The sequence below is a fragment of the Pseudorasbora parva genome, chromosome 10, assembly GCF_024679245.1.
Source record: "Pseudorasbora parva isolate DD20220531a chromosome 10, ASM2467924v1, whole genome shotgun sequence".
Lineage (NCBI taxonomy): Eukaryota > Metazoa > Chordata > Actinopteri > Cypriniformes > Gobionidae > Pseudorasbora > Pseudorasbora parva.
Genome location: NC_090181.1, coordinates 8178027 through 8190883, shown reverse-complemented (window position 1 = coordinate 8190883; position 12857 = coordinate 8178027). Strand labels below are relative to the sequence as shown.

Below are 12857 nucleotides of genomic sequence, written 5' to 3'. Positions count from 1 at the left end.
ATGTTTGTATTATTAATAGGCTATTATATTTATAATTTAGCCTAATAGGCAATAATATTTTTAGAGCGTTTTAAAACATTTAGCCAAGCCAATGTGCTTCTCTTTGCGCGTGTATAATGAAAACACAACCTACATTTTATCCATAATTCAATGTTTTGCTTTAAGACATATAGGCTACTGTAGTTATGCATCAAAAACACTAAAAAGGTGAGTGTATGGTAACTACTATTTATAATGTATTTGGCAACGCAATGTCCTGTGAGTTTATCAGTCGTCATTTTTATGATGTCGATTATCGTCTAATAACACTGACTGTTATCGATATCGACATATTTGCTAGACATCGTCGATATATGATAATATCGTCATATCGCCCAGCCCTAGTGTGAGCAAAACATCTGTGGGAATGAGTAAAACTGTTTGCAAAACACACCACTGCTAAAAATCCACCTGCATTTGGCAAGAGTTAATGTCGAGCCCTGGGTGTTATTATACATTATAATAACATAACTGTACAGTGCATCAATTGCTGAATTTAATAGCTGATTTACTATAATACTTTTATGTGAAGCATTGCAGGATTTAGTAAAGGATCCTAACCAGACCAAACCATTGCCAGAGCAAACGTTTACACCTCTATAGTTGCAAGACTTCTTTATTAAAACCTGACTATGTATTGTCTAAGGAGTGGTGTAGATATGAGAAAAGCTGATGTAGTGTGTCAGTGTTGACAAACCTCTTTGAGATCAGCCTGTGACTGCTCCAACTTCTCCCTCCAGCGCGTCTCCTCCAGCTCCACGCTGCTCTGTAGCCGCTGCAGGATTCCTTCCTGTGACCACAACACCAACAAAACCCTCAATAACACAATCACTGTACAACCCTCAGCCCACTCACGGTTCCCTGTGCTGCTAACACACTGTCAGGTGTCAACTATTTTAGTATATAAAATTGCAAACAGATGCCATGAACACAGCTCACCGTCTCTGCTAGCACTTTCTTGTATGTCTCACAATCTTTCTGTAGAACTTTCTGAGCTTCCTCAGCCTCCTTCAACTTCTCTGCTAAAGCCTGCCAAGAAATTTTTTTATCTTGAAGTCTTCATCAAATTCTTGAAATGTTTATACACCCATTTGAGCAATAAATTGCCATTAGACATTGTTTGTAGATATGATTTACAATGCATCTATACCTGCGAGTCTGCAGCCCCTGAGGCAGGGACAGAGGACACCCCTCCAGCCGGACTCTCTCTCATGGACGTCTCAAACTTCTGCAGCCACTGCTGGTGGTTCTGCACAATCAGAAAGTAAACATAGATTAGAGGATTCAGCAATCATTCACCCTACAATGCAATACACTGTATATGCAATGAACATTTCAGAAAAAAGAGAGTTAGCTAAAAAAAAAAGCAGCCCGGAGAGCAAAGGCCTAGAGATATTATATATTTATTTGAAAGGTGACAGGAATTCAAAGTGGGTTAGTGGAGCTTTTATAGCCAAATAAGGAATAAATGCTGTTTGCCTGAAGATTCTAAATCGCCAAATAGGGAAAATAATGCTGTGCTAAAGGAAAAACTCAAACTGCAAATTGCAGACCATAAATTGTGAACTCCGGAACAGATCGGGCCGACCCTTGACTGAACTAGGCACGGACTCCCCCTACAGTTTTTAAGCAACGGGCAATGCTCTCGACCTGAAGGACAAATCTTCTGATTTGAACAGGTTATAGAGATGTGTGTTGGGTTAATTTGGGAAGGGTTATACATTACAGCAATGTACAAACTGACTTCCCCTTGTACTGCAAGATACATTCAGATTTACATTCATAGTTTTACAGCTTGAATAAAGTCTAAACATAAGCAAAATGTATAATAAAAGTAGTTCTTCCTAAACATAAATTTTGCCCCGTTGTGCCATTTTTCCATACACTAACCTCAGTGCAAAAGCATGTAAACCTTTGCCCATTGTGATTACGTTCACGATCCTGTGTTGCCACCTACTGGTGTTAACAGGTCATGACACATTTCAGTTGACTTCAATAGACTGGAGTAGCATCAAAATAATGAAAAGGAGGATGAAAAACTGGGAAATACCCAAAATTATATGAAACAAACCAGATTATTATAGAAAATCAGCTGTGTTGAGGAAGATTTTGGATTTTCGGTCAAGAGTCTCAAATAATTCAGGTAATGTATTTTCTGACTATCACCAGACCAAGCTCAATTTAAAATTGAACATTGGTCTGGGGAGTCTGCTCTGTATTTTCTACTGCACAAGAGGCGTGATAAATGAGCATTATTTAAATGACCCTGTATGCAAAAGGATAGTCCTCCGGCCAATCAGACCACAAAAGACATATACTTGACCTATCACTTCTCTAGCCATCATCATGTAAAAACCGCCAATAGCGGTTCCCGCAAAAGTGTAACAGAAGCGGTAGAAATTTATGTACAGGTTTCCAGACTGAGTTGCCGGGGGGCGAAATCAGAGATCGAGATCAGGCTGGGTTTACCCAGTGTAGGTAATGCACGCTCTGAAGTAAAATGTTCAGTGACTGAGGTAAGCAACCGTTGTATTTAATTCTACAGTAGAATCATAATGTACAGTACAGACATTAATATAATTTCACAATGGGGGCGACCGCCTTAACTGTGCATAACAGACTTTTCAAAACTTTTTTGACTAACATAGATATAATATCTATAAAGGAGATTGCTTTACGTATGTGTGCGTGTGTGTGTGTGTGTGTATACCTGGTCGGTGGGCAGCGGCACGTGTGGCAGGATTCTGTGCAGCAATGCTCTGCATTCCGCCTCCGCTGACTCCAGCACCGTCTGATGCTCCTGTGAGAAAACACACACCAAACACTCCATCAAATCAAACTCCTTGAAACCTGATCTAATCACACTTCACAGTGAAATCAAAAATCACTCCATAATCCACACCACAACTGTGCCCAGATCAGATAAAACCAGTGGTGCTCCTCACCAAACAGTGAAATAAAAACAAAAACCTGGGCTTTTAGCAAATTTACTCACTTCTACTAGTCAGTGCATGCATAATAATTATGCAAGTTGATATTCTGATCATATATTTTTTTCCCAAGCACATTTTATCAATTCCAAACCACATCAAATGTATAATCATTTATAAAGTGATATATAATTGAGGAAAGCTGGTAATGAAAAAAGTTCTTTTCACAACACTTAGCCGTGTCATTCTTATTAGGTGTAGGTCAAACTCGGAGATCCTGACACCTTGTGCTTCTGGAGACTCCACAGGTTGCTATTCTGGAAAATGTTGGCACTAGAGACTAAAGTGTTCCTGATGGTTTCACACCTTATTATTAACCTAAAATCAAAAGAAATGTTTCCCCAATGCATCTTTTCTTCTTGGCCTGTTTTTGTATGATCCTGTTGAAACATTGAGCATTTTGCTGTCCATTGTTCATGCCTTCATGTTGCAATTTCTAGTATTACATTAGTATTGCATCCTTCTTATGAGCATTTCATCATTTTTTGACTCTTCAGTGTGAGTTAAATTTCTTTTATTGGGTCATTTTAGCTGTAATATAAAACCTGCTTCATTATTCACACCTGAATATAAGGGGTTTTCCACTTCCAACCTTCCTTAATTATATCATTTATAAATAATTAAATACAAAATCAATAGTAGTTTGATGTGGTTTGAACCTGGAAAATGTTCTTGGAAAAAATATGATCAGAATATCAACTTTCATAATAATTATGCACACACTGTATAAGCCATTAACTTAAAGTAACCACTCTCGCATATATTCACAGAAATTATACTATTCTGTCCAGGATAACATCCAACACCAATCTTAGAATAAATCAAGTTATATTTTATTAGTCTGTGAATTAATCAAATAAAAGTAATCAAACAAATGGGGAAAAACCATGTATTTTTTATGCTTGCTGTATACATGCCTACTTTTTCCCACAACTCATTCTAAACCTCTGTCTATTCTCATGAACACATACAAATAAACTACATCGAAGTTTAGCTTCAGACTATTGTAACTCACTATACATATATACATATTTTGCAAAGGAAACAAACAACTATTAGCCTTAAGAGATGGGAAATTCTGAAATATAATGCACTTTATTTTTTTCATAGTCAAGAAAAACAGGATATTTGAAGGGATAGTTCACACAAAAATAAAACATTTATATTAAAAAATATTTACTCACCCTCAAGGCATCCTAGGTGTGTATGACATTTTTCTTTCAGATGAACACAATCAAAGTTATATTAAAAATAATTCCTGGCTCTTCCAAACTTTATAATGGCTGTTTCTGTTCTGAAGTCCATAGTCTTCTAAAGTGAAGCCATGTGTTTGTGTAAGAAATATATCCATATTTGAAACTTTACAAACTGTAAAAACTTCAGCTACCTTTGTACACACATTCGCAAGAGACTGGTGTTCCAGTGTATTGCGTAGGACGCTTCAGTGAGAATATGCTAGTTCTCACGATAACCAAGTTTTGTTTTGTTCTATCCTCCATTTTATGATGGATAGATACACTTTTATGAACTTCAAAACAGAAACAGCCATTCACTGCCATTATAAAGCGTGGAATAGCCAGGACATTATAATAACTCTGATTGTGTTTTTCTGAAAGAAGAATGTCATTTACACCTAGGATGGCTTGAGGGTGAGAAAATCATGGGCTGATTTTCATTTTGGGTGAACTATCCCTTTAAAAGGACAGCTCAGTTTAAAATTTTTTTTTTAATTTCCATCATCTTGCACTGACCCTTATGTTCGTTCTCCTGAACAATAAAGATGATATTTTAAAGACTACTAGTAACCAAACAGTTTTGCCAACCACAGTGGTTGCCAAAAATGTTCGGTTACCAAGTCTTCAAAATATCTTCTTTTGTGTTCCGAAGAACAACATAAAACATGGGGGTGAGTAAATTATGACAATTTTTTAATATTTTGAATGAAATATCCCTTTGAGAATTGTTGGATTGCTATTAGTTAGCTCTATGTACCAGAATGAATCAAGATTCAATAAAATTGCTAAAACACTGGCTACCAAATGATCACAGTTTGATTAATCACTTGAAAAACTCATCAGTGTATGTTATTTCAAAAGACGACATCGAATGTGCATTGATAAAAGAAAGTGTGTCAATTTTGATTTCAGGTTAGCTTTAAAGGCCAATGTATATTTTGGAACGTTTTTAACGGAACTTGAGAGATCCACATAAGAGCACAGAAATCTGGCAAATGCTGAGTTTGTACAGCAGGTGCAGGCCTGCGATTCATACAGCTGGAGATGACTAAGAGCAGATGTCGAAAAAACGGACAGTACATGCTGTCCGCTTGACAAGCGACAGCAGACCGAGCCACAGTAGAATTACTCATGATGTAAGCAAGGTTAGTTATAGCTTCAGGACCGTTTATAGAGCCACTGGTTACTCTACGCTGTGACGTAGACGTCAACTCAAATGCCTCGCTACATTTAGATGACCGACCAACGTGGAAGGAGACGCCATGGGGCAGGAGTTTCTGATTACTGATTGGTCTACACACCTGGCAGGAAGAGAGAGATGGTGAGACCATAAAAGGTGTTGGGAAAGGGGAAAATCTGGATGGATGGAACCCAACTAATAGAGCACAAGATGTGCATCTTCCAGAAAGTCATTCTGTGTGCCATTGGATTTGATCATTTTCTTCCTGATTTTACTTTTGGCCTGACATAAATAGTGATAAGATATAAACTGGTGCAGAATAATGGGAATCAGGTGGTGATCAGCATGCTTGGAAAGAAGAAATCATGATCAAATGACAGGATGTCATTAATGGATGACTAATGTAACACTGGTCATAAAATGATTCCGAATCAAATAAAATAAATAAATAATAATAGCTGCAGACTCATTTCAGGTGTCTTGTTTAAAACAATTAAAACACACATACAATGGAAATTGGGCAGAAAAAAACAGCAAGATTCAGCCAAAATATCAGAATTTTGCCACCCGTCTGCAAGTTACAAGCTTTTTACAGCTCTCAGCATTCAACACAGCGCATGCAGCTGAGCAGAGTTATGAAATGAGTATGCAGCCAGTCATGAGGAAGTTAATTAGGAATGAGAACTTCACTGGTCAATAAATGGCTTATTGGAGATGCTTTGATTTGACTCTAGAGTGAAGTAGTTTGGGAGTTGTGGTGCGAACCTTGACGCTCTTGGTGAGTTTTCCCTGAAGTATGGTCTCGGTGGCTGACAGCGCCTCCATAGCGCTCCAGTTTTTCTCCCGTAGCTCCTAGTCAGTTTCAGAGAAACACCACTTTCAGTTCAGCCTAAACTCTTGCCAAACAAATGATTGCCCCATTCATGTAAAGAACCATAAATAAAGATCCAAGGCCCAACCAAGGCACAAAAAAAAAAAAAAAAAAAAGGAATAAGTGACAATGTACCATGAGGAATGTTCAGCTAAAAAGCGGATGAAAATCCCAATCATATCAAACCCAAAAATAAACGAACAAATAAAATTTAAATGTATTGAGCCATTGTAAACATGCCTTTCTAGACCATCTTAACCAGCAGTTCTCAACCTTTTTGACTCTGGCTTTTCCAATAATTTTCCAGTTGTTCATGATTTACTGGATAAGAATTTACACACATTTTTTTTTACAATTCCTCATATTCAAGAAAAAAAGTTGAGGTGATAATTAAGAGATATTTCTTTTTTTTAAATTCATTTTAGCTTAAAGCTACACTGTGTGATATTTTCCCCCAATATCAATTCTGATTTCGTTTTAACTCCTACGGTGGCCGATTTAGTCCAAGATTAACATGGCAATCCACCTCTTCACATTTGACACGGTGCCATTGAATGTTAAAACGCGAAAGGCGAAGCTTGAATTTACGGGTATGTCCCTCTTTGGCTAATGTACTTTCAAGATGGAGGGGCAACATGGCGACCGGCATTCGAACCCCTCACCCGTATGTATTTTCAATGGCATATTATAAACTCACAAGAATATTTTATAACTTGGAAGAAGTAAATATACATTAATGAGCACATATATTTTTTATTATAAGTGTTTTTAGCTAACAATAAACAAAAAAAGTTAAACAGTGTAGCTTTAATTTGTTTCAAATCAAATAATTTTAAGTCATCTTGATGCACTCTTCGAAGTTTCCTAATGCCTCTGGTCAAGTTTTTTTTTTTTCATACCGATATCAACATTGGTTTGTAATTTAGTATGTACTTTTTTGTTAACAAGACAAACAATTATATATCTTGAAGGTGTATTTGGTAACTTTGTTGTGTGATCGATACGAGAGTGATTTCAGACTTTACACTGGTGTGGATGTACAGTCACAAAAGCAAACGTTATTCAGGAAAACCCTAGAAGCTGAAAGCTGATCCATTTTTTTCTTCAACAAAAAGTGTCTGACAATGTGGGAACAATGTGTCAAGTATTCAGCTGGTCATATCTAAAAATGTCTGCCTCAATGAAGGCCATAAATAAACAAAATCCATAAATTACAATCTTATGTAAGTGTACATTATTTTCCAGGAAAAACAGGGACAAAAGCACTACGATAGAAGAAAAAAAGAGTTACATCAGTGTATAAGTTGCATTTTCTGACCAACATTTATTAAGTTACACTGACCAACATTTATTGCCTTTTTTGCATTGACTACTGTTAAAACCGTGGAAAATCAGGTGAGCAGCAAACCAAGCAGACATTGCTTGTGATGTCAAGTTAGGTAATGCTAGGACTGATGTGCTGTGTGTGCGCGTGTATATTTGTGTGCACCTTGTGTGCTTGACATTAATTGCATTATTCAAGTCGCTTTGGGATGTAAGTGACAATATGTTTCCGACTGTGACCTTCTGGAAAATATGGTACACTTTAGAGTACATTTTAAATAATATTATACATATTTTAATATTTTCAAAAGTATTTTTCATTTCCTATGGGGTTAAATCACAGTGTACCTCTGATGCAGAAACTGGAACTATATTTCTTAGCAGGTCATAATCAAAAATGCACTTCCAACAAGGTTCAGGGATGCACTGTATCTGGTCAACAGCCTACAGAACTGCCATTCAAATTAAAGTCACCTGCTTTCCATACTCATCAGCATGTGCATTAGACAAGATCAGCTGCTCAGCAAAAAGACTCAACCCCGCTCAACTCACGTTGTTCTTCTTACGATGAAGCTCCACCGATTCCCTCAACTCAAGCAGTTCTTCCTGAAGTTCAGATAGCCTCTTGTCCTTCTCTGCCAGCCTGAGGACAGACACAGAACAGAAAGTGTGAATTATGTCAGTGTGATTAGCCTTATTATACTTGAACATGTTTGAGATCATCATCATATATCATAATTAAAAGAATGTGACTCTTACGCTGTTAATAATTCCTGGCTGGGAGCTGCTGAAACTGTTTGCTTTGAGGAAAGAGAGACAAATGATTTTAATCAATGAAAAATGCCAAGTGAATATCATACAGCTGGTCATGTTACAGTTGTTTTTGTGGCATCGGTTGTGAATTTCTCAGCACACTCACCTGTTGCTGTTGCACTTCCTTCTCCAATTCTCTCTGCAGTCTCTCAACATCCTGATCCTTGGCCGTTAACCTATAATATAAATATGCATTATTGATCTGTAGAATTCATTGGATGTAACCCTGATTTCAGTGTTTGAAACAGTGGTTACAATATAATGTGATATAACAAAACTGTATAGTGTTAATTTGGGGCCAAAAGATTACAGAAAAAAAATGTCTTACAGCAAAAAGGTTTGTATAAGTTATATTCTCAAATATAATTTAAATAGTTTAAGTGTATTCAATGTATTTTTTTTTTCCATTTTATAAGCAAATGCCACTACCTTTTAATGTAGGGCCCAATAGGGCCAACATTTTTACCAAGTTGATTACTGATTAAAAAAATTATTGATTTTCCAATGATTTTCCATAATTTTTTTTAATAATTATTAATAATGAGAATGATGATGAAGAATAATAATAATGAAAATTGATATCAAAAGTGTTATGTTTTCCCTCAGTTTGACTACAAGGGCAGGACTTAATAAATCATTTGAAGACAACATGAAATCCATTTTACTAAATATAGTTCAGCCATGGCAACTCTCAGGATAGTTAAGAACACATTTTATTAATGTAAATGTACATTGTTTTAGTTTTGGTGTTGGTGGGCTAGATCTGCTACGCTGCTGCTGGGGATGCACCGAAATGAAAATTCTGGGTCGAAACTTCTGAATGCACTTGGCTGAAAACCGAAAGCAACTTAAAATGTATTTTAATAATAGTAAGTTGTTTTAATAATATTTAAATGAATTGTGTATTTAATCACATTTTATTATTAGACTTTTTATTAAAATTAAATAATTTTACTGAATTTGAATTTTAAAAAAAATTCAAGTCAATAAAATATTAAACCTATACTCTGATTTACGGTTAATTTTTTGTGATGCTGCAGTTCAGGGAGCCTGACACAGCAGAAAGAGCATGCTGTTTGTTGTTATTGTGATTTTACACAAATAAAAATAGACTCTACAGTTTGGAATGATGCATTACTCTACCAAAAATTACTAATTGAGTATGATAAGTTGGGAAAAAAAGCAAGTGATCGCGCCGGTGACTACTTGTCATACAGTAAGTGTGCTACACTTTTACTTATGATAAGCCATATTTGAGGTCGATGGATGATAGGCAAATGTTTGAATTTTCTGCCTGACGTACTGTAATTACCACAAGAACCCACAATTAACCATCGGTCCTTCACTGACTGTGGGACTTCACCACTCCCTGTGGAGTTTTTTTTGTGCATCTTCGGAAGCAGTGGCACTTGGCTTGCAAGGTTACAAGTGTGAGAGTGAAACCTGAATTCTGAACACTGATGTATATTTTCAGCTCATAAAATATAGTCTTTCGGACAAAAAATGAAAATTTACTCAATTTTCGGCCGATAATTTTTAGTGGACGAAACTTAGGTGCAATCCTAGTTGCTGCAGAACAAGTATGCTAAACGCTCAGACTACAAAATTAACAAGCTAAAAAAAAACAATGCTGCTGCTATAGAAAGGGAGGGAGACCCCTGTAGCAAATCTAGACAGGTGGTGCTGGGGAGGCGGAGGGCTAGAATAAGAATTTGCATTGCCCACACAGTTAGTGAATATGTTTTGATGCATTGCAGTTATAAAGTAAAGTGGTAATGAATATGTAAATATATAAATATGCTAAAACAATCAATCAGAGAGTAAATAGGGCTTCATGGCTGAACTATCTATATAATCAACAAGGAAGTACTTAAAAAAAAGATGCTATTTGATTTTTCCGTCTTGAATTGACTGACAAGTAAAAGGGCACATAAGAGGAGAGATACATACTGTGCTTGTAGCTCCTGAAGTTTAGCACTCAAGTCTGAGTTTGACTCCTGAGTTTCTCTGCTCCTCAGCTGAGCAAGTTCAGCATTTAGAGTCTCGACCTGCTGTTGTAGATCCTGTGGACAAATTTGCATCATAGCCTTAATCTATCATACAATTGGATGAGCACAGAATGCAGGCAATGAAGCATTTGGATGAACAGATCATGCAGCACAGACTTACTTCCACTGCCTTCTTTCTCTCTGATTCTTTGTCCAATGCTGACTGCAAACTTCCCTCAACTGATTTGATTTTTTCATCCTTCTCTTGAATCCTGATACAAACAGAAAGTTGACAAATGTTTCTGCCTCTATAATCTCGTAGTGTATGCCGTTTCTAAGTGAGTGTCATTGTTTGAGGACTCTAAATCTTAAATACACAAACTATAATCTCTAATTGTGACTATGTAACTTACTTTTGCTGTAGCTCTTCTAGAGCCTTTTCTGACAATGTCTGGAAAAAAAAGTGATGATGAGAAGCAGGAAGAATGTAAGTGGGCAGCTTTGGCAGGCATTTATTAGACAATAAGCCTCACCTCCGCATTTAATGTCTGTGTAGGACACACTACCTGTTCTGTGGACTGTTTCTGTACTGCCTCCAGTTGCTGTTTCAAACTTTCATACTCATTTCTGAACGCCTGTTAAAAAACATTAAAAGGAATATTCAATACAACCAATTTAAACTGATAATTTAACTGCTTTAATATAGGTCATGGGGCTTTAGCTAGTTTACAAACAATGTATTTATATATTTAAATTATTTATATATATATATATATATATATATATATATATATATATATATATATATATATATATATATATATATATATATATATATATATATATATATATATATATATATATATATTATAAACTGCTACGGTTTGAAATATTTCAATATCGATACATACCGAAATATTACGATTTTTGACAACACTATAAAACCTTATAAAATAAAATGTAAAGCTGAATTTCTTGTTTACCTTTAGTTCCTCTTCCTTATTGGCCACCTGAATGAGACTGGACTCCAGCAAAGTCTCCACCGTTCTAACCTTCTCGTCACGCTGCTGAAGGCTAAGGACACGTATGAAAAACATTAATTAATTATCTTTAATAAAAAAATGTCACCGCGTGTATACTTAAAGATTACTGGTAGGAAGAACTTGAATTTTTTGTAAATTTTCCACACAAAAAGGTGTTCTTGTTTTGAAATAATTAAAATAAAAAAAAATATACTAATGCTACTTAGACACGCAAAATAAAATTATTTCAGCTTTGAATTACTCTTTCATTATGAATCTCCTTTCCGTTTCACAAGCGTGTCTAAAAAAAAAAAACATGATGTAGATTTTCATATGCAACTTTCCTATTGAATTCTTTTAGTTTAGATACTGTACACATGTAATAACACACAAACTATAATACCAAAGTTATCAAAATCTACTGGACACTACTATTCACCAGTCAGAGAAGCAATCCAAAGGTTCAAACCTCTATTGTCAATCACAATTCTCCCATTAAAACAGCCTTATTGCTTGAGTCTCAAAATGTATAGTTTGTTTTGTAAATGCATGTTTAGAATTCTGTAAATCAATTTAATTGTATTACTTTTTTAGACAAAATATTTAAATATTATGGATACAGATTTTTAATATTGGCCATAAAACATGGGTAATACATTTATTTAACTTTTAGGGTTTTATTTACCCAGATTTTTAATATCAGTACAGCACTAGTGTGCAGTATTTTATGTTTATATTTCTAACCATCGTCTTATCAATGCACTTACCCCTGCTGAAGTTGATCCACAGATACAACCTGGGGAAAGAGAAGATACGACAGTGGTGTGTGTTAATGCTGAAATGTATTAGTGAATTCGTGGAAAGACAAGCAATTGAAAGAAAAGCAACTGAAGTCTAACCTGCTCAGAAATCTGTGCCTGCAGATTCTTGAGGTCAGCCTTCAATGTCAGATTCTCATTGTGCATGGCCTGCAGAGTGTAGAGAGAGCCATGTGTTTATTACACTGCAGAAATCAAATTGGAGTTTAACCGGTGAGCTAAAATGACGGTGGTGACACTTGCCTGCATGTTGGTCTCCCGGCTGGCGCCGCTGCTCCTCTCGGCATTGAGAGAATCTTCTAGACTCTTTCTCTGTAGCTCTTTTTCAGCCAGCCTAATGAGAGACACATGCAAGATAAAGTCTAATGAGGTTTAAGACAGCTGACCGCATTGAACTGTGTCCCAACCATGTGATGTAAGTGATAAATCCTTTCCATGTTAGGACTTTTGGCTGAAAGCAGGTCTAATTGGTCAAAATCCCACTCCACATAGCTGTATATTAAACATCAAATAATGTACGGTCTCTCATAAGCTGTGGTTTTTAATACGGCATCAGGCCTGTTTCACACTGCAAGCAT

At 36.0% G+C, this 12857-nt stretch overlaps 1 protein-coding gene across 3 annotated transcripts in view; it reads right to left on the bottom strand.

The window, feature by feature from the left end:
* Positions 1–12857, bottom strand: part of ktn1 (kinectin 1) — a 47716-nt gene that overhangs the window by 12059 nt on the left and 22800 nt on the right. For 2 of the 3 annotated variants that reach the window (XM_067455034.1, XM_067455035.1), the window contains exons 14-29: positions 12523–12613; positions 12361–12429; positions 12229–12257; positions 11423–11513; positions 11006–11074; positions 10853–10890; positions 10621–10711; positions 10402–10514; positions 8558–8627; positions 8398–8438; positions 8191–8281; positions 6210–6296; positions 2750–2839; positions 1190–1288; positions 979–1068; positions 737–829 (exon numbers count right to left, since the gene is read on the bottom strand). In XM_067455034.1, the coding sequence (XP_067311135.1) occupies positions 737–829; positions 979–1068; positions 1190–1288; positions 2750–2839; positions 6210–6296; positions 8191–8281; positions 8398–8438; positions 8558–8627; positions 10402–10514; positions 10621–10711; positions 10853–10890; positions 11006–11074; positions 11423–11513; positions 12229–12257; positions 12361–12429; positions 12523–12613 (1252 nt within the window). The remainder of the gene's footprint in view (positions 1–736; positions 830–978; positions 1069–1189; positions 1289–2749; positions 2840–6209; positions 6297–8190; positions 8282–8397; positions 8439–8557; positions 8628–10401; positions 10515–10620; positions 10712–10852; positions 10891–11005; positions 11075–11422; positions 11514–12228; positions 12258–12360; positions 12430–12522; positions 12614–12857) is intronic. The other variant, XM_067455037.1, reaches the window with a different exon arrangement.